Raw genomic sequence first — 27,268 nt, forward strand, 5'->3', positions numbered from 1 at the left:
CACAGGCATCCCTTCTTAACATTCTAACCATTCTAATAGATATGTATTTGTATATAATCCTGGTTTTAATTTGAATTTCATGAATGGCTAATGGTGTTGAACATCTTTCATGTACTTATTTCCTATTTTTATACCCTCTTTGATGAAATATTTGTTCAGGCCCTTTGTCCATTCTTAAAATATGATTTTTCATTTTGTTATTAAATTTTGGAGAGTTCTTTGTATATTCTGGATATATATCCTTGGTTGGCTATGTGCTTTGCAAATATTTTTCCTATTTCTGTAGTTTGTCTTTTCATTTTCTTGGCAATGCTTTTTATAGACCAAAAGTTTTTAATACTGAAATCCAGTCTATCACATTTTTTATCACATTTTTCTTAAAGGATCCTGCCTTTGCCATCTTTTCTAGAACTCTGTGCCTAACCCCAAGGCATGAAGATTTATTCTGTATTTTCTCCTAAATTTTTGTAGTTTTATGTTATACTCAGATCTATGGTCCATCTGCGGTCCACTTGCTTAAAGTTATAAAATGTAGATCTAGGTTCATTGTTTTGCATATACATGGTCAGTTGTTCTAAAACCAATTTTTGAAAATACTGTTCTTTCATCTTTGAATTGCTTTTTACAGTGTCAAGGATCAAATGGTCATATTTCTGTGGCTTTATTAACTCAAGAGTTTCTTTTATGTGCTATTGATCCACACTGCCCTGATTTGTATAGCTTTATAGTAAGTTTAATATAGGAAAGTGCTATTCATCCAACTATATTCTTTTACTTTTTTTAATTTTTTAATTTTTTAATCATAGCATCTGGCTATTAATATGGCTACATGGTATTGGCCCCATGCAATTAGCATTTTGCACATTTAGTAAGCTTCAAATATGCTAATGACCTGTAACAGTCTATACACTTAATTTTTTAATAATAAATTTATTTTTTATTGCTGTTCAATTTGCCAACATACAGAATAACACCCAGTACTCATCCCGTCAAGTCCCCCCCGTCAGTGCCCGCCACCCAGTCACCCCCACCCCCCGCCCTCCTCCCCTTCCACCACCCCTAGTTCGTTTCCTAGAGCTAGGAGTCTTTATGTTCTGTCTCCCTTTCTGATATTTCCCACACATTTCTTCTCCCTTCCCTTATATTCCCTTTCACTATTATATTCCCCAAATGAATGAGAACATACACTGTTTGTCCTTCTCCGATTGACTTACTTCACTCAGCATAATACCCTCCAGTTCCATCCACGTTGAAGCAAATGGTGGGTATTTGTCGTTTCTAATGCTGAGTAATATTCCATTGTATACATAAACCACATCTTCTTTATCCATTCATCTTTTGATGGACACCGAGGCTCCTTCCACAGTTTGGCTATTGTGGACATTGCTGCTAGAAACATCGGGGTGCAGGTGTCCCGGCATTTCGTTGCATCTGTATCTTTGGGGTAAATCCCCAGCAGTGCAATTGCTCATCCAACTATATTCTTTTTCAAGTGTTTTAGCTATTATAGCTGTTTGGCTCTTCCAAATAAATTTGCGTATTATCTCTTATGTGTCTACAAAAGTTCTACTGTGATTTTGATTGATATTACATTAAATCTGTATAGCACTTTGGAGAAAGTCAACATTGTTATCATGTTGAGAGATTTCAAATCCTTGATCATGATATCTCTATTAAATTGTTTGATATAATCACCATTTTTAGTTTTCAATATATAAGTCTTATAATTTCATTTTGGGGGGCTTTAAAAAGCTTTTTGATTTCCAGTTGTTCATTTTTTGTACGTGGAAAAATGATTGATATTTATATGTTGACCGCTTATTCTTTGACCTTACTGAGCTCACTTAATGGGTTTAGGAGTGTTTTTTTGTAGATTCCTTGGTTTTGTGGGTAGACAATCATATCATAGGAGAATAGGTATAGGGTCTTTGTGCCAATATTTGCTATTTATTTATTTATTTATTTATTTATTTATTTATTTATTTATTTACTTCATGCCACACTGGCTAGTAACAGCATGATGTTGTGGGCATCCTTGACTTGTTTCTTATCTTGGGGTATAGCATTCTATTTTCACCATTAAAATTTTTTTTGCAAATACCATTTATTAGTATGAGGAAGTGCCTTTCTTTGTTTTTTAAATTTTATTTTAGTTCTGGTATAGTTAAAAATACAGTTTTCTATTGGTTTCAAGTGTATAATATAGTGATTCAACAATTCTGTATGGTAGGGTAGTGCTCATCACAATATGTGTATTCTTAATCTCCTTCACCTGTTTCAGCCATATCTCCCACTCGCCCCCACTCTAGTAACCATCTGTTTGTTCTTTATACATATTTAAGAGTCTGTTTTTTGGTTTGCCCATGTAGCTTCTAAGACGATCTGCATTCTCTTTCTAGCATAAGCATTTATTGTTATGATTTTTCCTCTAGGCACTCCTTTGTTGCACCCCACAGATTTTGATACAATTTATTATTTTTCATTTTTATTCAGTTCAAAATGTTTTTTACATTCCTTGAGACTTAATCTGTGACTCATAGATCATTTATGAGTATGATCCTTAAGGTACAAGTGATGGAAAGGTGTCTTGCTTGCTTTCTGTTATGCTTAGCTCTATTTTGGTCAGAGATCATATTTTGTGTAATTATAAATGTTTTAAAATTGCTGAGGTTTTATGACTGAGGATATGGTTTATCTTGGTTACTATTCCATATGCACTTGAGAAGAATATGTTTTCTACTGTTTGGTTGGAACTTTCTGTAAACATCAATTAGTTCAGTAACTTGATCTGATTTAGTTTTCTGTATAGTTGCTGATGCCTGTCTAATAGTTCTATTACTAAGTGAAGAGTATTTCTAAAATATCCTACTATAGTCATATATTTTTCTATTCTTCATTCCCATTCTATTCATTTTTGTTTCTGTGTTTTATTTTTTAAGATTTTATTTATTTATTTCAGAGAGAGAGCACAAGTATGAGCAGAGGGAGGGGCATTGTAGTCTGAAAATATACAGGGAATAATCCCAATCTTTTGGTATCAGTTGAGATCTGATTTGTGACCTACTACATGATCTTTTCTGGAGAAAGTTCCATGTGCACTCGAGAAGAATATATATTCTGTTGCTTTAGGATGGAATGTTCTGAATATATCTGTGAAGTCCATCTGGTCCAGTGTGTCATTCATTCTTTGATCTTCTGCTTAGATAGTCTGTCCATTGCTGTGAGTGGGGTATTGAAATCCCCTACCATTAATGTATTATTACCTATGAGTTTCTTTACTTAGGTATTAATTGGTTGATATAATTGGCTGTTCCCAAATTAGGAGCGTAAATATTTATATCTGTTAGATCTTCTTGTTGGCTAGACCATTTAAGTATGATAGTATGATCTCTTACTGTACTCTTTGGTTTAAGATCTAATTTTTCTAATATGAGGATTGCTACCCTAGCTTCCTTTTGAGGTCCATTCGCATGGTAAATGGCTCTCTACCCTGTCATTTTCAGTCTGGAGGTGTCTTGAGGTCTGAAATGAGTCTCTTGTAGACAGCATATGGATAGGTCTTGCTTTTTTGTCCAATCTGATACCTTGTGTCTTTTGATTGGAGCATTTAGCCCATTTACTTTCAGAGTAATTATTGAAAGGTATGAATTTAGTGCCATTGTATTACCTGTAAAATCCCTGTTTCTGTATATTGTCTCTGTTTCTTTCTGGTCTATGTTACTCTCGGACTCCCTCTCCCCTTAATATTTCTTACAGGGCTGGCTTAGTGATCACATACTCTTTCAGTTTCTGTCTTGGAAGCTCTTTCTCTCTCCTTCCATTCTGAATGACAGCCTTGCTGGATAAAGTATTCTTGCCTGCATATTTTTCTCATTTAGTACCCTGAATATATCTTGCCAGCCACTTTCTGGCCTGCCAGATATATGTGGAGAGGTCTCCAGTCAATCCAATATTTTCCCTCTATATGTTAGGAATCTCTTGTCTCAAGCTGCTTTCAGGATTTTCTATTTATCTCTGAAATTTGTAAGCTTTTTTATTATATGTCAGGTTGTTCATCTATTTTTATCAATTTTGGGAGGGGTCTTCTCTACCTCTTGGATATGAATGCCTATTTCCTTCCCCAGGTTAGAGAAATACAGCTATAATTTGCTCAAGTACACCTTCCAGTGTGCACTCTCTCTCTCTTACTCTCTCTCTCTATCTCTTCATCCTTAGGCACTCCAATAATTCTGACATGTATTCTTTTCATGGCATCACTGGTTTCTCAAAGGCTCTCCTCATGGGCTATTATTTGTTTTTGTCTCATTCCCTCTTTCCTTTCCATAGACTTGTCTTCTATGTCACTAGTCTCTCTTCTGCCTCATTTACCCTCGCTGTTAGAGCATCCAATTTAGATTGCATTTCAATTAGACTATTTTTAATTTCGGCCTGATTACATCTCATTTCTGCACTAAGATATTCTCCAGTGTCTTTTATGCTTTTTTGAAGCCCAGCTAGTACTTTATAATTGTTATCCTAAATTCTATCTCTAACCTATTTTAGTAAAAAAAATAAAAGGCCAAGAATCCCAAAAAAGAGAAAAAAGATAGAAAAAAGCAAAAGTAAAGAGGAAAAAAGGGCAGCCCAGGTGGCTCAGCGGTTTAGCACCGCCTTCAGCCCAGGGCATGATCCTGGAGACCCAGGATCGGGTCCCTGCATGGAGCCTGCTTTGCCCTCTGCCTGTGTCTCTGCCTCTGTGTATGTGTGTGTGTGTGTGTGTGTGTGTGTGTGTGTCTCATGAATAAATAAATAAAATCTTTTTTAAAAAGAAAAAAGAAAAAAAGGGGGGAGGGGGAACTGGGAGATGGTAGTGGTGATGAAGTTGTAGTGGAGGAAGAATGTAGTCTACCTGAGGGGTCCTAGAGGGTGATCCTCTTGGTTCTGAGTATATTAAGTTCTGTATGTTAGAAGATGCTCAGTCCCAAATTTACATAAACCAGAATACTTATAGAGATCCCCAACATTGACCACAAAAACATAAATGAGATAAAAGAGGGGGATAGAATGGGAATGAAGAGAGAATATAATCTCACACAATGAATCAGCACAGTGTAGCACTCGGTTCTGAGTATATGCTGGTCATGTTTTAGAAGGTATTAATTTACACCATTGTAGAACAAAGTGAGGCAGAGAAAACAAAATTTAAAAAAATATATCTTTTATATCTCCCAAAATTAAGTTGAATATGTTGAAGGGAATCTGGAAGTGGAAAATATATCTAAGACATGTAATTGTAGAAATATGAAACTGAAAAACAAAAAAACTTAGAAATGAAGAGGTGGTAAAAATATTGTAGTTAAGGTGGGAAAAGAGAGAAAAGTTGGAAACTTTTATTCTGATATAAAAACGAATTGTAATGGAAAAGGGGGGGGGTAGAAGGAGGGGTATCCTCTAGTTCTATATACTATAAATCCCTCAACTTCCCCTGGAGCTTTCCAGCGCTGCTTGGTCAAGATTTTGCTCTTCCCCCGTTATTCCAGCTGTTCTTTTGAGGGAGGGGTCTGTTGTGCTGATTCTCAGGTGTGTGTACCTGGGGGAGATGCCTGCACCATCACCTGCCGCAGGGTGCCAGGCTCAGTGGGAGCTGTTTATCCTGTGAGACCCCTGCTCCCTGGTGACCCCGCCTCTCCCAGGCACACCGTGAAACAAGGAGGGACAACACTGGTGGCGGCCAGGCCTCCAGCTTGGCCAGGCCTCCAGCTCCAGCTCCCCTAGATGCTCCTGGACTGGGGCAGGGGTGGCACGGGGGCACTGATCTGCACAGCTTGGGGGCACCCGGTGGCAGGAGAGTCCTTGCTGTCCTGTGCCCTCCCTGCTACCACGTGTCCCGGGGGGAGTGCAGGATCATGGGCTGTGTTCCCTGGCGCCCTGGGATCCAGGGCCCTGTGCTGCTGGAATTGTGCTCCCAGGGCCTCGGCACCAAGGGCAGCAGGGTGCAGACACCTCTGTACGGAGCCACATGCCTGACCAACTGGCTTCTCCCAGGTGCCCCGCCAGGTGCGTGTGCCAAACCTCTACTGAGATTGACCCACAGTTTGTGGTATGCTCTCTCCCAGGTGCACTTCCTCTATTAGGGACTCCGGGAACCTGGAGGCTCCACAGCTCCTCCTGCAGTTCTGCTCGACTTCCCTGCTAAGTGCTTTTCCATCGGGGAAGAATTGGTGCAGATTCTTAAAGTCCTGGCTTCTCCAGGGCTGGGCTTTCCTGTCCCAGAGACTTTTGCCGCTCAGCTTTAGCCCGGCTCCTCACGGTGCCCCTCTCTCACTTAATTCTTTATTTTTTTCTGTCTTCCTACCTTGCTAGAAGCGACAGCCCTTCTCTCTGTAGCTTTCTGGCTGTTCTCTCTATAAATCTCAGGTCTGAATCCGGATAATTTTTATTGATCAACCTTCAAGTTCACTGACCCTTTACTCTATAATTTCTATTCTATTATCTAATGAGCCTTTTATTTTGGTTATTGAAATTTTTTAGTTTTAAGATTTTCACTAACTTCTTCTTTATTTTGTTGATACTTTCTAGTTTAATTCCAGCATCTGTGCCATCCTGACATTGATATCTGCTGATTGTCTTTTCCTAAGTGAGTTGAGATTTTTGTGATTCTTTGTGTGCCAGCTAATTTTTGTTTTTATCCTGGATGTTTTCAAAAGTAAATCATGAGACTTCATCTTATTTATCTGTGGACTATGGTTTTAGTGTCAGCTTCAAAGTCTTTGCAGTGATATTCCAGGCTCTCCCTTGTATGTTACTCAGTAATTCACATATGGGTAGAGGTTTACTAATTAGCATAATTCTTAAAGTTTGGTATGCTAATTAGGATTAGATCCATATATATAAATGATGGGGTAAACATGAGTTCATAAATAACTTTACAGTCATACTTTCCTGCTCCTCTCTTCTGTTATCTCTCCAGTATTTTCTAGTTCCTGAAAATTCCTTTCTCAGTCCTCTAGCAGAAACTGCCCACTTTAAAAAAAAAAAGAGAGAAAGAAAGAAAAGAAATTGCCCAGTTTCATGATTGTGCCACAATCAAGTAGCTGACTGGGTGGTAAAAAGCAACTGGGTTTGACCCTCTCCTGTTGGAGCCATGGCTCTACTTAAGTGAGAAGATTCCTTTCCCTCAGAATTTTGGCTTTTACAGGATTCCCTTTCCTTTCTGTTCTTGCCACCATCACTGCCACAAGGCTCCTAATGGGTTGGAGCAAGACTCCTAATGGGTTCCTTTTTTATTTAAAAAAGAAATAAAAGGGAATTGGCCCTCCCACCTCCCACACTCTCTCAGAGCTTTATGAGTTTTTTGTTTTTTTTTGTTTTTGTTTTTCTTTTCCATTCCTCAAACCAGAACTAAAGAATTTCTCCTCATTCTCAATTCTATCTGCATTACCATGCTTTGGATTACTTTGTGTTCAGGCTAAGAGGATACACAAGGGGGAAAATGGTAAACCCAATGCTGGGTCAGTGGTACTTCAAAATATGGTATTCTGGTTCCTCAAACAGTTAAAAATATACCTGCCCTACGACCCAGCAATTGCACTGTTGGGGATTTACCCCAAAGATACAAATGCAATGAAACGCCGGGACACCTGCACCCCGATGTTTCTAGCAGCAATGGCCACGATAGCCAAACTGTGGAAGGAGCCTCGGTGTCCAACGAAAGATGAATGGATAAAGAAGATGTGGTTTATGTATACAATGGAATATTACTCAGCTATTAGAAATGACAAATACCCACCATTTGCTTCAACGTGGATGGAACTGGAGGGTATTATGCTGAGTGAAGTAAGTCAGTCGGAGAAGGACAAACATTATATGTTCTCATTCATTTGGGGAATATAAATAATAGTGAAAGGGAATATAAGGGAAGGGAGAAGAAATGTGTGGGAAATATCAGAAAGGGAGACAGAACGTAAAGACTGCTAACTCTGGGAAACGAACTAGGGGTGGTAGAAGGGGAGGAGGGCAGGGGGTGGGAGTGAATGGGTGACGGGCACTGGGTGTTATTCTGTATGTTAGTAAATTGAACACCAATAAAAAATAAATTAAAAAAACAAAAAACAAAAAACAAAAAAAAACCAAAATATGGTATTCTGTTCCAACTTCTGATGTTTACTTTTTATAGTTCTCCAGGTTTAATAATTGAGTTCAGTGGGAAATGAAGGGGGGGGGTGGTTTACTCCATCATGCCTAGAAAATAGAGATGTTTCTTTTCTCTTTCCATTCCTGAGTTCCAGATGTCTATAAATCTGAGAATAAACTCTTTCCTTAGGAGCTCTCCTTTAAAGGGAGGCAATGTGAAGAAGACACTATGTAGCTGATGTGTGAAAAGAGATGGGATAAAGTATTTTTTACACTGGAAAGAAATTTCATTTATCTACATAGATGTACAAAGAAAGCTATGATCTAAACACTTTACAAGGATAAAGTTGGATGCATCATGTAAATTCTGCCTCCTCTTTTTAGGTTAAAAGAATATATCAAAACATGTATTCTATGGAAATTGACCATATGCTGTCTACTTTTAACCTGCTAGAAAAGCGTGATACACTTTCAAAGGCACTGAGTGGAGGAATGAAGCGCAAACTCTCCATCATCATAGCACTTATGGGGGGCTCCCAGGTATTAAAGAAAAGAGGGGGTTGAGGAGGCATTAACCATGGGTTCCTTCCAACTAATCTAGAAAACTCAGCTGACAAAAACCTGAGAGTTGATATGAATCTTAAAGGAATTCTGCCAATGATAGAAGGAATTTGCCTTTTTTGGCTCAATTGTCATAACATGGTTTGGGATTTTTTTTTTCTCTAGGATTTTTTCACTATATTTAGTCTAGATTTTGTATCTTAGCTTAAGTGTGTTCCTGTCAAAGAGCAATTATGACACCAGTAGCCTAGAATGTCATATAATTCTTCTGGTTTTTAGGTAGTGTTACTTGATGAACCATCATCTGGTATGGACCCAGTCTCAAGGAGAGCCACCTGGGAGCTCCTTCAGCAGTATAAACAGAATCGTACCATCTTATTGACCACTCACTCCATGGATGAAGCTGATCTCCTGGGTGACCGCATTGCCATCATGGTCAGGGGGACCCTGCAGTGCTGTGGCTCTTCTGTCTTCCTGAAACAAACATATGGTTGGTTCTCTATCCCTTTGCTCATTCTTGTGATATTGATGTCTTAGTGATATTCTTCTACATGATTTTAATGATATATTGTCAGTATAGCCAAAACATCAGTGACTCCCTCTGTCCTACTAATTAGATTTCGGTGATTCTAATTGTTTTTTTTTTTTTTTTTTTTTTTTTTTTATGATAGTCACACAGAGAGAGAGAGAGAGGCAGAGACACAGGCAGAGGGAGAAGCAGGCTCCATGCACCGGGAGCCCGATGTGGGATTCGATCCCGGGTCTCCAGGATCGCGCCCTGGGCCAAAGGCAGGCGCCAAACCGCTGCGCCACCCAGGGATCCCTCTAATTGGTTTTTAAGGCCCTTTGCAACTTAGATATTCCTTATATATATTTATTGTTTGTTCTCTAAGACATACATTAAGACTCACAAAATACTTTTATCAACCTACAAAGGCCATCCTTATTTCTCCCACTTTACACCTACTGACAGTTTTCTTTGTCCCTAGAATACAGTTGTGTCCAAATAGATTTATGTGTTGAGTAATTAATTGGTTGATGAGGAGAGGAAATGACTAATTTCTCATTTGCCAAACAAGTTTTACATCTCATATGGTGAGATAACTCTAAAATATGATAATTGGCAGTAAGGATACCATACAAGTAGAATAATATAGTCATTGACTTTGATAAGTATAGGACTTTTTTAGGAGATAAAACTGAAACATCAAACAGTTAATTATCAAGGGCTAAAATTATAGTAATAGTAATTCAAAATTGGGTATAAACATAAATGTAGATAAAGATGAGCTGCTTCATCATTCATTTATTCAGTATTTGAATTCATTCAACTCACATTATTTACTCTATATTAGTTATTATGGTATCCACTTTACATATCATATTTAATATTCAGAACAACCACCTCATTTTATAGAATGTAAAACTGGGCCCTAGATAAATAAAAAAATGATCTAAAGTCATATTTATATTCCCATTTAGGTATTTCAAAGTTTATGATCGCCTTAGAGGTTTGAGTTTGTACAGTTGACTTGTAATCCAAAATTAGATTTATCTAAACTAATTGTGCTAGGTTATGAGGCATACCTTTTTTTTTTTTTTTTGCAGTTTCTTTCTTTTTTTTTTTTTAAAATTTATTTATTTATGATAGTCACAGAGAGACAGAGACAGAGAGAGACAGAGACACAGGCAGAGGGAGAAGCAGGCTCCATGCACCAGGAGCCCGACGTGGGATTCGATCCCGGGTCTCCAGGATCGCGCCCTGGGCCAGAGGCAGGCGCCAAACCGCTGCGCCACCCAGGGATTCCCTGAGGCATACCATTTAAACAGCTATGCTTTTGATAAATTATTTCTAATTTCTAATAGCATTCACTACTGTTACTAATTTCTGATAAAATAGTACATAATACACAACTAGGTATTTTAAAAGATATAATACTTTGGGATGTTCCAGTCCCTTCTTATATGCTAAATTTTAAATATACTTAAATTGCTTCTTACATCTTAATCAAAAGCCTGAGATTTTTGTTTGCTTCTTTAATGGCATAGGAAATTCCATGTTGGTATTAGCATTCAACTCTCACTTAACAACCCCACTTCTCTGCTAAAGGAGGCATTTTCTTTTCAGTTTTAAGAGCACAATTGTGTCATCATTCCTGAGAAATGAAAAACAATTTACATACCAATTTTTATTTATTTTTATTTTTTTAAAGATTTATTTATTTATTTATTCATAGAGATGCAGAGAGAGAGAGGCAGAGACACAGGCAGAGGGAGAAGCAGGCTCCATGCAGAGAGCCCGACGCAGGACTCGATCCAGGGTCTCCAGGATCACGCCCTGGGCTGCAGGCGGCGCTAAACCGCTGCGCCACCGGGGCTGCCCTACATATCAATTTTTAAGTAAACTGGTTCCGATAGCTAATAAATAGTGGATAAATCACTTTATTCTCAGGATATAGTTGCCTCTTTGTAAAATGTAATAGTGTCTTCCACACTATAAACCAAGTAGATAAACCAGATTATCTTCTAAGAGATATATATACTTAAAAACCTATAGTCACATTTTTAATCTTAAATAGAAACATAAATGCAAATACAATGACCATTTGTAATGCATATTTAAAATAATGATGGTTTTCTCCAATTCCAGAAAACAATTTCTCTGTATAACAGGGAAAACACTAAATGTAATAGTTCTCTAATTTCTTTGAAATCACTAGTCAGAAATCATATTCTCAGGCTTTTCATGGATCTCTGTCTAAAATTTAACAACTTTCTTTCAACACTTAATATAGCCCTTTTCTGCTTTATTTTTTCCTAACATAGTGTATATTTTAACTTACTCCTCTTTATTAGTATCTGTGTCCTTTTACTAGAAAGTAGCTCTTAAGAAGGCAGAAATTTTGCATGCTTTGTTCACTGATCAATCCTCAGGGCCTAGTTAATGCCTGATACACACTGGACAACCAGTAACAATAAATGAATATTTTTTAAGATTACAGTTTCAAGAGTGATAAGTTGATTACAGGGGCCTTTCTTCATATGTATACTATTTCTGATTATATACACTAAGCTATTATTGTTCACTAAGAAAATTATAGGAGTTATGTTTATTCAATACCTTGGTTCTTGGAACCACATTTGGAAGTTTAAGGCATGAGCCTTCCTTGACTCATAACAAAGTATCTTGTGACATTCCATGTCTTCTTTGTGGACCTAGGTAACTTGAAAGATGAAGAGCCAAGTTTGGATTTACAAGGAGATTAAAAAGTCTGAAAATGCTTCATGTGGTCTTTTAAATGATTTCTCTCAGGTGCTGGATATCATATAGTCATGGAAAAGGAATCACATTGTGATGTTGAAAAGATCTCAGAAATAATTCATTCTCATATTCCAGATGCCACTGTGGAAAATTTTACTGGAGCTGAATTATCATTTATTCTACCCAAAGAATATACACACAGGTAAAGGGTCAAAGTTCTACATGAATGGTTTGGGTGACCAGAAATCATTTGTAATTTTCTATGTTTAGCAAGGTGAGCAGTAATTTACCAACAAGCCAGTGTCCAATTACAACTGTCAGATGCTGACTAAATTTGAGAAATTCACAACTGAAGATTTCTCTCATTGAACGAGAGGATTGCCTCATACGTTCAAGTTCACAAAAGGCTTACTTGAATTTTTTGTTTATTTAAATTATAGTTAATTAACCTGCAGTATAATATTAGTTTCAGGCATATAGTATTCAGCACTTATACCCAGTGCTTATCACAAGTGCACTCCTTAAACTCCATCACCTCTTTAACCCATCCCTTTAACCACATCCACTCTGGTAACCATCAGTTTGCTCTCTATAGTTAAGGGTCTGTTTCTTGGTTTGCCTCCCTCTCTTTTTTCCCCTTTGCTCATTGTTTGTTTGTTTCTTAAATTCTACATATGCAAAGAATACAAAACATTAATTCCAAAGGATGCATGCACCCCCCCATGTTTATAGCAGCACTGTCAACAATAGCCAAATTATGGAAACAGCCCAATATCCATTAACAGATGAATGGATAAAGAAAATGTGTAAAAAAAAAAAAAAAAAAGAAAAAGAAAATGTGTGAGAGGAGTTAAGATGGTGGAGGAGTAGGGGAACTCTAAGTTTGTCTTGTCCCTTGAAGCCAAGTAGATAAGTTATCAAGTCATTCTGAACACCTGAGGAACCAATTAGAGATCGGAGAAAACAATTTCTACAAGTCTACAAGTAGAAAAGCAACCACCCTCTGGAAGGTAGGAGTTGCAGAGACTTGAATCCAGTGTGATACACCTGAGAATACGGTGGAGGGGAGGGAGCCTGCTTAAGGATGCTACCACAAAGTATTATAAACAGTGGAGTGCAGAATTGGAACTTAACAGAAGTCTGCTACAGTGAGGAATATGCCTGGCCAAAGGTGCTCAGGTGGTGAAGCAGGATGGAATCCCAGGTGTGACAACATTGTCTGAGGTTCCCTGGGGTGGCAAGAAGAACAGGTGGTGTTTGAGTGTGGCAGAGTTCCCAGGCATAGGAACATGGAAGCCAGCTGAGAACAGTGCATCTAAGTGTTGGCTTTCTCCTATGTGTTGCCATAAACTGCAAACCACTGTGCATTTGTGTGACTGCTTTCCTGGGCTGAGTCCAGCAAAAGGTAGAAGCGTGGTGAAACGCACCACCCCAGGATGAACAGTATGGGTCCGCACTCCAGAAGTTCTTAAAATTGGGGGTTTTGGATCTCACATGCCTGAGGTAAATCCTCCATCATAGGCTGGTGAACACAGAGTTCTGATGGAAGCTAAGAGGATGGGGAGTGATTGACTGCTTTTCTGTGAAGACCCACGGAAGAGTGAGGGGTGTGAATTTTCAGCTCCAGGGCTAAAGAACAGGGCACAGCCACATTCATCCCACCCATCAATTGATGAACGCCTTCATGGTGCAAAACAGCGCCTCCTAGTGGAGTCTGGAGCCCCTTACACCAATCCCTGCCTCCCTGAAAACTGGAGGCCCATTTCCATTAAGGCAAGTCCACCTGAGAATCAGTGCAACAGGCACCTCTCCCAGAAGATCAGCACAAACAACTCACGCAAAGTCTACTGATCATAGAGGTCTGCAAAGCTTCAGCTCTTGGGGAAAAAAGTATATAGCATTCTTTGTATTTTTATTCCTTAGCCTTTCGTATTTTTTGTTATATTATTTTTTAAATTCTTTTTCTCTTTTTAATTTTTATTTTTATATATACTTTATATATTTTTATATTTTGTTTCCTTTCATTAAATTTATATTTGTGTGTATATATATATGTGTGTGTATGTATGTATGTATGTATATGTGTGTGTGTGTATGTGTGTGTGTGTGTGTGTGTGTGTGTGTATCTCTTTCTTTTGGGATCTAGTTTCTTTTAACAGACCAAAACACACACAGGATCTAGTTTCTTTTTGTTTGTTACTGTTTTTTTCTTGTATTCTAGACAAAATGATTAGACAAAATGGAGAAATTCACCCCAAAAGAAAGAACAGGAGGTAGTACAGCCAAGGATTTAATCAATATGGATATAAGATGTCTGAACTAGAATTTAAAACAATTATAGAGTCACGGTGTTGTGCTGTGGGGAAGAGACGAATTTGTAAACCCTGGAGCAAGGTTCTGCCTACCTGAGGCCGCTGCTTTGTGGAAACCCTGGATAAGCCACTGTCACCATGTCCGACCAGGAGGCAAACCTTCAACTGAGGACTTGGGAGATAAGTAGGAAGGAGAATACATTAAACTGAAAGTCATTGGACAGGATAGCAGTGAGATTGACTTATTCAAAGTGAAAATGACAACACATCTCAAGAAACTCAAAGAATCATACTGTCAAAGACAGGGAGTTCCAGTGAATTCACTCAGGTTTCTCTTTGAAGGTCAGAGAGTTGCTGATAATCACACTCCAAAAGAACTGGGAATGGAAGAAGAAGATATGGTTGAAGTTTATCAGGAACAAACAGGGGGACATTCAACGATTTAGATACTCTTTTTATTTTTTCTTTACCCTCAAACCTTTCTTATTTTTAAAAATAGTTCTTTTGTAATGTGTTCAAAACAGAATTGAAAACTGGCACCCCATCTCTTTAAAACATCTGGCAATTTGAATTCTAGTGCCCATTATTGATTATCACTTGTTTTCATTGTGCTGATTTTTGGTGACAAAACCTCAGCCCCTTTCATATTGCCCTTTCCTTTTTAAAAATTACATGTGTGCACAGAGAGGCCACCTTTTCCAGGACTGTGCATTTTCAGGCTTGTGATAAGAACGACCAATACAGGTGTTCATGATGACTTTCCAATTGGCCCTGAAGTTCTAGCACACCCCTGGATTGTGACTTTCAGTGGGAGATGGAAGTTTTTCAGAGAACTGAAAATGAGAAAGTGGGAAAATGGGAAAATGACCATTCCTTAACTTGAAGCTTCTTTTAAAAGTTAAGGATCTGAACCAAAGGAAGAGAAATATCAGGCTGGAGTAGAGAAGACAGAGATAATGAGAGTAAATGACTAATTCCAAAGATGGCTTCACTGAAGAGAAAGCATTTTAAGATAAAAAGTCTTGTCAGAAGATCCCATAAAAGTTCTAATTTTCATTAGCAGTTAATAAAGCTATTCATGCAGAAGTGTATTCAATAGAACACTGCTCTTTTTATTTTATTTGTACTTTTTGGCCTGGGATATGGATTTTAAATGGACATTGTCTATACCAGCTTCATTAAAATAAACAAAATATTTGTAAAAACTGTAAAATATATATATAAAAACAAATATAAAGATACTAGCTGAGGTTGAAAACATAGAAGACACTAGAGAATCCCTTACTAGAGTGAGAAAAGAACTAAAATCTAGTCAGGCTGAAATTAAAAATGCTACTATTGAGAATCAGTTCCAAGTGAAGACCAAAATAACCAGGCTGAACAAAACAGAAGAGTGAATCAGTAACCTAGAAAACAAAATTATGGAAAATAAGGAAACTAAAAAGAAGAAAGAAAGAAAACTATTAGATCACAAAGGTAGACTTAGGGAACCCAGCAATTCCATAAAGCAAAGTAATATCCATATTATAGGAGTACTAAAAGATGAAGAGTGGGAAATAGGGGAAGAAGGTTTATTTGACCAAATTATATTTGAGAGCTTCCCTAATCTGGGTAAGGAAACACACATTTAAGTTCAGGAAGCACAGAGAACTACCCTTAAAAAAACAATAGGGCAGCCCCGGTGGCTCAGCGGTTTAGCACTGCCTTCCGCCCAGGGCCCAATCCTGGAGACCTAGGATCGAGTCCCACATCGGGCTCCCTGCATGGAGTCTGCTTCTCCCTCTGCCTGTGTCTCTGCCTCTGTGTGTGTATGTGTGTGTGTGTGTGTCTCATGAATAAATAAGTAAAATCATTTTTTAAAATCAACAAAAATAGATGAACACCTCAACATATTATACTGAAAGTTGCAAATTACAAGATAAAGAGAAAAATCCTGAAAGTAGCTTGGAAGTGAGGTCCTAAACCTACAAGGGTAGATAGATAAGGCTGGCAGCAAACCTGTCCACAGAAACCTGGCAGGCCAGAAAGGACTGATATGATATAGTCATCATGCTTAATGGGAAAAATATGAAGCCAAGAATACTTTATCCAACAAGGCTGTCGTTCAGAACAGAAGGAGAGAGAGAGTTTCCAAGACAAAAACTTAAAGGAATTTGTGAACACTAAATCCTTCAGGAAGTATTAAGAGATATTTAATATAAATATCTTTAATATGTATTTAATTAACATTTATTAATATTTTATATAGTTTTATATATGTAATACATAAAATATTTCATATATTGTATATTTAAAATAAAATATTGAAGCGAGAGACCAAAAGTAACAAAGACTAGAAAGGAACAATCTACAGGAGCAATGACTTTACAGGTAATACAATAGCACTAAATTCATATCTTTCAATAATTATTCTAAGTGTAAATAGATTAAATGTTCCAGTCAAAAGGCATATTAGAGTATCTATGGATTAAAAAAACAAGACTTATCAATATGCTACTTACAAGAGACTCATTTTAGATACAAAGATACCTCCAGATTGAAAGTGAGGGGATGGAGAACCATTTATCATGCTAATGGACATGAAAAGGAAGATGGAGTACCCATCCTTATATCAGAAAACCTAGATTTTAAACCAAAGAATGTAATAAGAGATGAAGAACATATTATTATAAAGGGTCCTATCCAACAAGAAGATCTAGCAATTGTAAATATTTATGCCCCTAACTTGGGAGCACCCAAATATATGTCAATTAATAAACATTTAAAAACTTATAATAGTACAATAATAGAGGATTTTAACACCCCACTCACAGAAATGGACAGATATCTAAGTAGAAGATCAACAAAGAAACAAGAGCTTTGAATGACTCACTGGGCCAGATGGACTTAATAGATATATTCAGAACCTTTCATCCTAAAAAGGAGAATACACATTCTTTTCAAGTGCACATGGAAAATTTTATAGAATAGATCACATACTGGGTGACAAATCAGGTCTCAATTGGTACAACTTGATTGAGATTATACCATATATATTTTCAGACCACAATTCTATGAAATTTGAAGTAAACCACAAGAAGAAATTTGTAAGAACCACAAATACTTAAGGTTAAAGAACATCCTACTAAAGAATGAGTAAGTCAATCAGGAAATTAAAGGAGAATTTTAAAAGTATATGGGAGGAAATGAAAATGAAAACATGACAGTTCAAAATCTTTGGGATGCAGCAAAGGCATATATAGAAATACAGTAGTATATTAAGAGTATATAGAAATACAGGCCTTCCTCAAGAAGCAAGAAAAGTCTCAAACACACAACCTAACCAACACCTAAGGAGCTGGAAAAAGAATAGAAAATAAAGCCTAAATCCAATAGGAAAAGAGAAATAATAAAGATCAGAGAAGAAATCAATGGTGTAGAAATTTAAAAATAGCAGAACAGATTGATAAAAGTAGGAGCTGGTTCTTTGAAAGAACTAATAAGATTGATAAACCTCTAGCCAGACTTACCAAAAAGAAAAGAGAAAGGACTAAATAAAATCATGAATGAAAGAAGAGAGATCACAATGAACACCAAAGAAATACAATTATAAGAGAATATTATGAGCAATTATATGCCAATAAATTAAGCAATCTGGAAGAAAGGGATGCCTTCCTTAAAACATATAAACAAAACACTGAAATAGGAAGAATAGAAAATCTGAACAGACCCATAACTGGCATAGAAATTCAATCAGTAATCAAGAAACTCCCAATGAACAAGACTCCGGGGCCAGATGGCTTCCCAGGAGAATTCTGCCAAACATTTAAAGAAAAATTAATATCTGTTCTCTGAAATTATTCCAAAAAATAGAACTGGAAGGAAAAATTCCAAGCTCATTCTACGAGGCTGGCATTACTTTGATCCCCAAACCAAAGACCCTACCAAAAAGGGAATCACAGACCCCATTCCTGATGAACATGGACCAAAAATTCTACAAGGATACTATCTAATAGTATCCAACAATACATTGAAAGGATTATTCCAAGTATTTATTTGTGGCCTGAAGGGGTGGTTCAACATCCACAAATCAATATGATACACCACACTAGTAAAACAAAGGAGAAAAACTGTATCATCCTCTCAATACATGCAGAAAAAACATTTAACAAAATACTGCATCTTTTCTTGATACAAACCCTCTGAACAAAGTAGGGATAGATGGACCATACCTTAACATCATAGAAACCATATACAAAAAAAAAAAAAAAAAAAAAAAACAGCAAATATCTTCCTCAATGGGGAAAACCTGAGAGCTTTTCCCCTAAGTTCAAGAACAAGGATGTCTATTCCCACCACTGTTGTTCAACATAGTACTGATAGTCCTAGCCTCAAGCAGCCCAACAAAAAGAAATAAAAGGCATCCATATTGTCAAGGAAGGAGTCAAATTTCACTCTCCACAGATGACATGGTCCTATGTAGAAACCTCAAAAGACTCCACAAAAAATTTCCCAGAACTGATACATGAATTCACCAATGTTGCAAGATATAAAGTCAGCATATAAAAATCTGTTGCATTTCTTTTTTTTTGAGATTTGTTATTTGACAGAGCACAAGCTGGTGGAGCAGCAGGCACAGGGAGAGGGAGAAGCAGGCACCCACTGAGCAAGGAGCCCAGATAAGACTTAATACCAGGACCCTGGGGTCATGACCTGAGATGAAGGCAGATACTTAACTCACTAAGCCACCCAGGAACCCCTGGAATAACAGATATTGTTAAAATATCTATGTTACTCAAAGCAGTCTACACATTCAGTGCAATCCCTATCAAAATAACACCAGCATTTTTCACAGAGCTAGAATAAATCCTAAAATTTGTGGAATCACAAAAGACTCCAAATAGCCAAAGGAATGTTGAAAAAGAAAACCAATGCTGGAGGCACCACAGTTCCAGACTTCAAGCTGTATTACAAAGCTCCAGTCATCACCGTATGGTACTGGCAAAAACACATAGATCAATGGAACAGAATAGACAACTTAGAAGAGGACTCTCAACTCTCTAGTCAACTAATCTGCAAAGCAGGAAAGAATATCCAGTGGAAAAGACAGTCTCTTCAACAAATGGTATGGGGAAAATTAGACAGCCATATGCAGAAGAATAAAACTGGACCTCTTTCTTACCATACACCAAAGTAGACCCAAAATGGATGAAAGATCTAAAAGTTAGGCAGGAAACCATCAAAATCCTACAGGAGAACACAGGCAGCAACCTCTTTGACCTTGGTCACAGCAACTTCTTGCTAGACACATTTCCAAAGGTAAGGGAAACAAAAACAAAAATGAACTATTGGGACTTCATCAAGATAAAAAGCTTCTGCACAGCAAAGGATACCATCAACAACACTAAAAGGCAACCTACAGGTGGAAAGAGCCACAATGTCCTTTGACAGATGAGTGGATAAATATGTGAGATATATATAGATATAGATGGATGGATGGATGGATGGATGGATGGATGGATGGATGGATAGGTAGGTAGATAGATAGATAGATAGATAGATAGATAGATAGATAGATAGATGATAGATACACAAGGGGATATTACTCAGCCATCAGAAAGATAAATACCTACCATTTACATTGACATGGATGGAACTGAAGGGTATTAATGCTAAGTGAAATGAGTCAATCAGAGAAAGACAATTATCATATGGTTTCACTCATATGTGGAATATAAGAACTAGTGAAAGGAGCCATAAGGGAAGGGAAGGGGGGAAATTGGCAAAAAATTAGAGGGGAAGATAAGCCACAAGCAGCTCTAACTCTGGGAAACAAAGGGTTGCAGAAGGGAAGGTTGATGGGGGGATAGGGTAACTAGGTGACAGGCATTAAGGAGGGCACAGGACGAGATGAGCACTGGGTGTTACACTATATGTTGGCAAATTGAATTTAAATAAAGCATTGAAAAAATAAACAGTAAATAATAAAAAGGCAACCTACGAAATGGGAGAAGATATTCACAAATGAAATATCATATAAAGGACTAGGTCCAAAATCTATAAAGAACTTAACCAAACTCAGCAACCAAAAAACAAATCCAGTCAAGAAATGGGCAGAAGACATGACCCGACCTTTCTCCAAGGAAGACATCCAGGTAGCTAACAGATGCATGAAAAAATACTCAACACTCACTCAGCATCAGGGAAATACAAATCAAAACTATAATGAGATACCACCTCACACTGGTCAAAATGGCTAAAATCCATACACAAGAAACAACAGGTGTTGGTGAAGATGTGGAGAAAGGGGAACCCTCTTGCACTGTTGTGGAATGCAAACAGGTGCAGCCACTCTGGAAAACAGTATGGAGGTTCCTCAAAAAAGTTAAAAATAGAGCTACCCTACAACCAGCAACTGCATTACTGGGCATTTATCCAAAGGACAGAAGCATAGTGATTCAAAGGATCACGTGCATCCCAATGTTTATAACAACAGCAATGTCCACAATAGCTAAAATATCAAAAAAAAGTCTAGATGTTCATTGACAGGTAAATGGATAAAGAAAAAGTAGTACACACACACACACACACACACACACACACATACACACACTGGAATATTACCTAGCCATCAAAAAGAATGGAATCAGGGATCCCTGGGTGGCTCAGTGCTTTGGCGCCTGCCTTTGGCCCAGGGCATGATTCTAGAGTCCCGGGATCGAGTCCCGCATGGGGCTCCTGGCATGGAGCCTGCTTCTCCCTCCTCCTGTGTCTCTGCCTCTCTCTCGCTCTCCCTATGTCTATCATAAATAAGTAAATAAATCTTAAAAAAAAGAATGAAATCTTGCTATTGGCAATGGCACAGATGGAACTAGGAGTTATTATGCTAAGCAATATAAGTCATTCAAATACCATATGATTTCTTTTGTATGTATGATTTAAGAAATAAAACAGATGAACATAATGGAAGGGAAAGAAAAATTAAATAAGGTAAAACCAGAGAGAGGCGGGGATCCCTGGGTGGCTCAGTGGTTTAGTGCCGGACTTTGGCCCAGGGTGTGATCCTGGAGTCCCGGGATCAAGTCCCGCATCAGGCTCCCTGTGTGGAACCTGCTTCTCCCTCTGCCTGTGTCTCTGTCTCTGCCTCTCTCTCTCTCTCTTCCTCTTTCTGTTTCTCTCATGAATAAATAAAATCTTTTTAAAAAATAGAGGCAAATCATAAATTCTTACTATAGGAACAAAACTGAGGGTTGCTGGAGGGGAGGTGGGTGAGAGGATAGGTTAAATGGATAATGAATATTAAGGAGAGCACTTGATGTAATGAGCACTGAATGTTATATGCAACTGATGAATCACTAAGTTCTACTCTTGAAACTAATAAAACACAATATGTTAAATAAATTGAACGTAAAACAAAAATGCTTCCATCTTCCTGAATGTTGTTAGTTGAAAGATGCTTTCTAAAACAAACAAACAAACAAACAAACAAAATGTGGTGTATATCTATGCCACATAATATTTCCAAAAGGAAGAGTGAAATATTGCCATTTGCAGTGATGTGGATGGAGTTAGTATTATGTTGAGTCAGTCATAGAAATAAATCAAAGAAAGACAAATACCATATGTTTCACTCATTTGCAAATTTTAAGAAACAAAAACATAGAGGAAAAACAAAAGAGGGGCTAACCAAGAAACACGTTTTTTTTACTATTTAAATTCAATTTGCCAACATATAGTACATCATTAGTTTCAGATGTAGTTTTCAATAATTCATCAGTTGCATATAACACCAAGAAACAGACTCTTAACTATAGAGAACAAACTGAGGGTTACTGGAGGGGAGGTGGACAGGAGGATGGGTTAAAGCAGTGATGGGTATTAAGGAGTACACTTGTATGTTGAACATTGGATGTTGTATGTAAGTGATAAATCACTAAATTCTGCACATGAAACTAATATTACACTGTTAACTAAGTGGAATACAAATTAAAGTGTGAAAAATGAAATTTAATAGATTAATGAAAAAAAGATTGTATCTCTGTGGTGTTGTTATTTCTCCTCTCATTTTTTATTTTGAGTCTTTTTTTCTTTTTGTTAAGTCTGGCTAGCTGTTTATCAATCTTATTTTTTTCATAGACCCAGTACCTGGTTTCATTGGTCTGTTCTGTTGTTTGTTTGGGTTTTGTTTTGTTTTGTTTTGTTTTCGCTTCTATGTCATTTATTTCTGGTCTGATCTCTATTTTTTTCTTTTTTCTAGTAGCTTTAGGCTTGGTTTGTTGTTCTTTTTCTAGCCCCTTTAGGTGTACAGTTAGATTGCTTATTTGAGATTTTTCTTGTTTCTTGAGGTAGACCTGTATTGCTGTATACTTCCAACTTAGGACCACTTTTGCTGCATCCCAAAGTTTGGGGACCATAATGTTTTCATTTTTGTTTCCATGTATTTTTTTATTTTTTATTTTATTTCATGATTTACCCATTCATCGTTTAGTAGCATGTTGTTTAACCTCTATGTACTTGTGCTCTTTCCAGATTTTTTTTATTGTGGTTGACTTCTAGTTTCATAGTGTTGTGGTAGAAAATATCCATGGTATGGTTTCAATCTTTTTGTGTTTCTTGAGGCCTGCTTTGTGACATAATATGTTATCTATTCTGGAGAATTTTCCCTGTGCACCTGAAAAAATATGTATTCTGTTTTAGGATGGAATGTTCTGAATATATCTGTTAAGTCTGTCTGGTACAATGTGTCATTCAATGCCAATGTTTCCTTGGTTATTTTCTGTTTAGATAGATCCATTGACATAATTGGGGTGTTAAAGTCCCCTACTATTAATGTATTATTATTAATTAGTTCCTTTATGTTTATTATTAATTCTTTATATACTTGGGTGCTCCCATGTTGGGTACATAAATATTTATATTGTTATGTCTTCTTTGAGGATTGTCCCCTTTATGATTATATATTGTGCTTCTTTGTCTCTCATTACAATCTGTTTTAAGGTCTAGTTTATCTGATAAGTATTGTTATTCTGGCTTTTTTTTTTACATCTATTTGCATGATAAATGTTTCTCCATTCCCTCTTGTTTGATCAATTAGACCATTGAGGTCTAAAATGGATCTCTTGTAGGCAGCATATAGATGGGTCTTGTTTTCTTATCCATTCTGACATCCTATGTCTTTTCACTGGAGCATTTAGTACATTGACATTCAAAGTAATTATTGATAGGTACGTATTTATTGCCATTTTATTACTTCTGTGGTCGTCTCTGGATATTTTTCTCTGATACTTCCTTGTCTTTCATGTTTTGCTGATTTTTTTAGTGATATATTTGGATTTTTCTCTTTATTCTTTGTATATTTATAGTCACTTTTTATATATGGTTGCCATTACATTTGTGTATAACATCTTCTGCAAATAGCCGTTTATATTAAGTTGATGGCCATTCAAATTTGAATTCATTCTTTTGTCCACTCTTCCCTCATTTTTACATATATTTTATTAGGTTTATGTTCTTATTGTGTGTAAGTTTCTTGACTGATTTTTACTGAAATACTTATTTTTAAGTTTTGTATTTCTTGACTTTATACTGTCAACTTTGGTCTCTCCTTTTCAGAGTCATCTTTAGTATTTCCTACAGGGCTGGCTTAGTGGTCACAAACTCCTTTAGTTTTTGTTTGTGAAACTCTTTATTTCTCTTATTCTGAATGATAACCTTGCTGAATAGAGTATTCCTGGCTGCAATTTTTCCCATTCAGCACTTTGAATATATCATGCTACTCCCTTCTGGCTTGCCATGTTTCTGTTGAGAAATCTCCAGCCAGTTTTATGGGTTTTCCCTTGTAAGTTAATGACTCCTTTGATCTTGCTGCTTTTAAGATTCTTTTATCTCTATATTTTGTAAATTTAATTGCAGTATGTCTTGGTGTTGGCCTCCTTTTGTTGATTTTGATGGGAGTTCTCTGTGCCTCCTGGATCTGGATGTTTGTTTCCATCCCCAGATTAGGGAAGTTTTTAGCAATTATTTCTTGAAATAAATTTTCTGCTCCCTTTTCTCTTTCTATTTCTTCTGGGACTCCTATAATGTGGATGTTATTACATTTGATGGAGTCACTGAATTCCCTAAGTCTATTCTTATTTTACATAATTCATCTTTCTATCCTTTGTTCAGCTTCATTGTTTTCCATTACTTTGTCTTCTATGTCAGTAATTCATTCCTCTGCCTCCTCCAGCCTTCTGTTCATTGCATGAAGTATGTTTCTAATGTCATTGATTTCACTTTTCATCTCTAGTTGATTCTTTTTTAACTCTTTTATCTCTGTGGTAAGGGTCTCACTGATGTCTTCTATTATTTTCTCAAGCCTAGTGAGTATCCTTAAGATTGTTGCTTTAAATTCTATACAGGGATCATGCTTATATTTGCTTTGCATAGATCTCTGGCTGTGGCCTTATCTTGTTCTTTCATCTGGGAAACATTTTTCTGTCTGGGCATTTGTCTGTCTCTGCCTTTTTCTGTGTGTTAGAAAAGCCAGTTATGTCTCCTGCTCCTGAGAGTAATGGCCTTATGAAGAAGAGGTCATGTAGTGCCCAGGGCCTGGAACTTCAGGGAGCATCTCTAGTGTGTGCTGCATGCACTCTGTTGTCATGTTCTGGCTGCTCTGTCCTCTATCCTTCAAGCCAGTCATCTGCAGAGGCTGTGGCAGTGTTTGGTTCCTGGCCTAACTCTGTTGAGTTTTAACTGGGTTTGCTCTTGTCTGTTTATGAAATGAGGCCTATCACCACCTCCACCAGAACTGAGGCCCTGCAAAACTTCCTGGTCAGGAGACATGGTGTGGACAGGGGTTTGTTCTCATTTTCCGGGAAGAGGCCCACGGGCTGGGACTGAGGCAAGTGTGACTGAGAAGGGCAGTTCCACCAGAGCATGGGGGGTGGGGTTTGGTGTAAGCACATTAGGCAGCCATTGTCCATGCTATGCTCTGATTCCCACAGATTGCTCTGAGTTTATGCTGAGGGGAGGGGAAGCGAAATGGCACCAGCCAGTTCTTTTGTTCCCAGAAAGGTGTCTCTATGAATGTTGCCTCTCAGGGACATGCTCCAAGGAGCAAAAAATCTCCCCACTCCAGGCACTCTTTAGATCACTGTTTTCACACTACATTCCCCCAGGTTGTCTGCCTGCTTTCTTCCAGGAACAACATAGTGCTGTTTGAGCTCTATCGCAGCCAAACCCACTATCCTTTAAAACTCCAAGCTTTAAGCTCCCCTGGTTGCAAGAACTCACAGAATTCAGGCCCTTTCATTACCCAAGCCAGTGGAATTACCATATGCTCCTCTCTCTCTCTCTCTCTCTCTCTCTCTCTATCTATCTCTTTCTCTCTCTCTCTCTATCTCTCTCTCTCTCCCCTTATCTGACACCACAACTCCCTCCCTTCTGCAGCCACAATCTCTTTTTCTCCTAAACCATGTTTCTGCACACCCTGCCTTCTTTGGTGTGGCCTCTTCTCTCCCTTTAGTCATGATGTTTGTTCTGTCGGTCTTCAGGTAATTTTCTGGGGAATTTAAATGATTTGATGGTTACCTAGTTGTGTTCATGGGGTGAGGCAAGCTAAGCATCCTACTCCATTACCATCTTCCTGCTACTGATTTTTTTTTCTGAGGGAGGTGTGCAGTCTAGTGACAGTGGCATGGTAAGTAAGGTCTAGGGAAATATTAAGATGATGAAAGATAAAAGTAGCTTAAATGGCAACTCTTGGAACAAGGGTGATAAGGACACAGAAATAAGGGAGGTTGACCTCAGTAATTATTAGCCAAATTAAATATAGAAAGGAAACACAGGGATGATAATTCTACCTGGGATTCTCATCTCAGGTAAGACAAATGGAAACTAAGATTACTCATCATTGGCCTTGAGGGAGTGTGCCATTTTCATCTTTTTGTCTAAGATTATTATGACCTAAATATCCCATATATGCAGGGTGGCTGCTATACACAATAGAGATGACAGACTTAGAGGACATTGTTCTACATTTCCATCTGATATAGAGCTCTTTGGTAGAATGAAGGAATTAAAACACAAGGCTTCAGGCAACCAAGATTCTAATTAATGAAAAGAAATAATTATATCCCAGAACAGGAATGAAACAGAAAATTCCCTGTGGGAGCTATATTTATTTAGGAAGTAAATCAAACTTCTTGAGAAGCAGGAGCATAGAACAGAACTGAGGTGGACTTTAATCCTAGTCATGAAGGAGGATAAAGGAAATGAATGAAATTACAACTGTACATTTATTATATGAACTTTAATTCAGCACAGTTAGAAGACAGATATTTTGGAACACCTGGGTGGCTTATTCGTTAAATATCTGCCTTCAGCTCAGGTCATGCTCCTAGAGTCCCAAGATGGAGCCTCACTTCGGACTCCCTGCTCAGCGAAGAGCCTGCTTCTCCCTCTCTCTCTCTCTCGCTCTCTGCCCCTACCCCCATTCGTGCTGTCTCTCACTCCCACTCATTCTCAAATAAATAGAATCTTTTTTAAAAAATTAAAAAAGAAGACAAATATTTTGTTGGGTACTTTTAACACAGTGTAGTAATTATAAATCTGGAAATTCAGAGTATCTCTGAGAGAAACACATTAGAGAAAGTGATTACACTTTACTACAACATCTGCCCATCCCATATCATAAGTATATAAATGATATCAGAAGAGACCAAGATTAATAAATATATCATCAAGTTAAATAGGAAATACAAGGATTTACAAACATAATATTTCATCATGTGTTCCTACCAAATATTTTGGATATGGAGGAGAGGGAAGACTCAGAAATTAATGGTCACACAGACTAATGTCATCACATTAGATATGGATTTCTAAGCTATAGAGAGTGGATCATAACACAATGTAGAATGCAAATCATGAAGATAGGAAAGAATATATTTACTCAGAATTGATTTTTCTCTAGCAAAATAATTGTAAACCAACTATTGGAAGAGAGGGAGTAAAAACCAACCAGAATAAAACGTCCATAACCCACTTAATTCATGGAACA

At 37.4% G+C, this 27,268-nt stretch overlaps 1 protein-coding gene and 1 pseudogene across 10 annotated transcripts in view; both read left to right on the forward strand.

Moving 5' to 3' along the window:
- Positions 1-27,268, forward strand: part of LOC140638547 (phospholipid-transporting ATPase ABCA3-like) — a 195,415-nt gene that overhangs the window by 83,410 nt on the left and 84,737 nt on the right. For 9 of the 10 annotated variants that reach the window (XR_012035576.1, XR_012035575.1, XM_072836115.1 and 6 more), the window contains 3 exons: positions 8,497-8,652; positions 8,953-9,163; positions 11,987-12,137. Coding sequence is in view for 8 of the 10 variants with exons in the window: in XM_072836115.1 (XP_072692216.1) it covers positions 8,497-8,652; positions 8,953-9,163; positions 11,987-12,137 (518 nt within the window). In the remaining 2 variants the exon portion in view is untranslated. The remainder of the gene's footprint in view (positions 1-8,496; positions 8,653-8,952; positions 9,164-11,986; positions 12,138-27,268) is intronic. The other variant, XM_072836117.1, reaches the window with a different exon arrangement.
- Positions 12,182-15,137, forward strand: LOC140638548 (small ubiquitin-related modifier 1-like; annotated as a pseudogene).

The sequence above is a fragment of the Canis lupus genome, chromosome 8, assembly GCF_048164855.1.
Source record: "Canis lupus baileyi chromosome 8, mCanLup2.hap1, whole genome shotgun sequence".
Taxonomy (NCBI): Eukaryota; Metazoa; Chordata; class Mammalia; order Carnivora; family Canidae; genus Canis; species Canis lupus.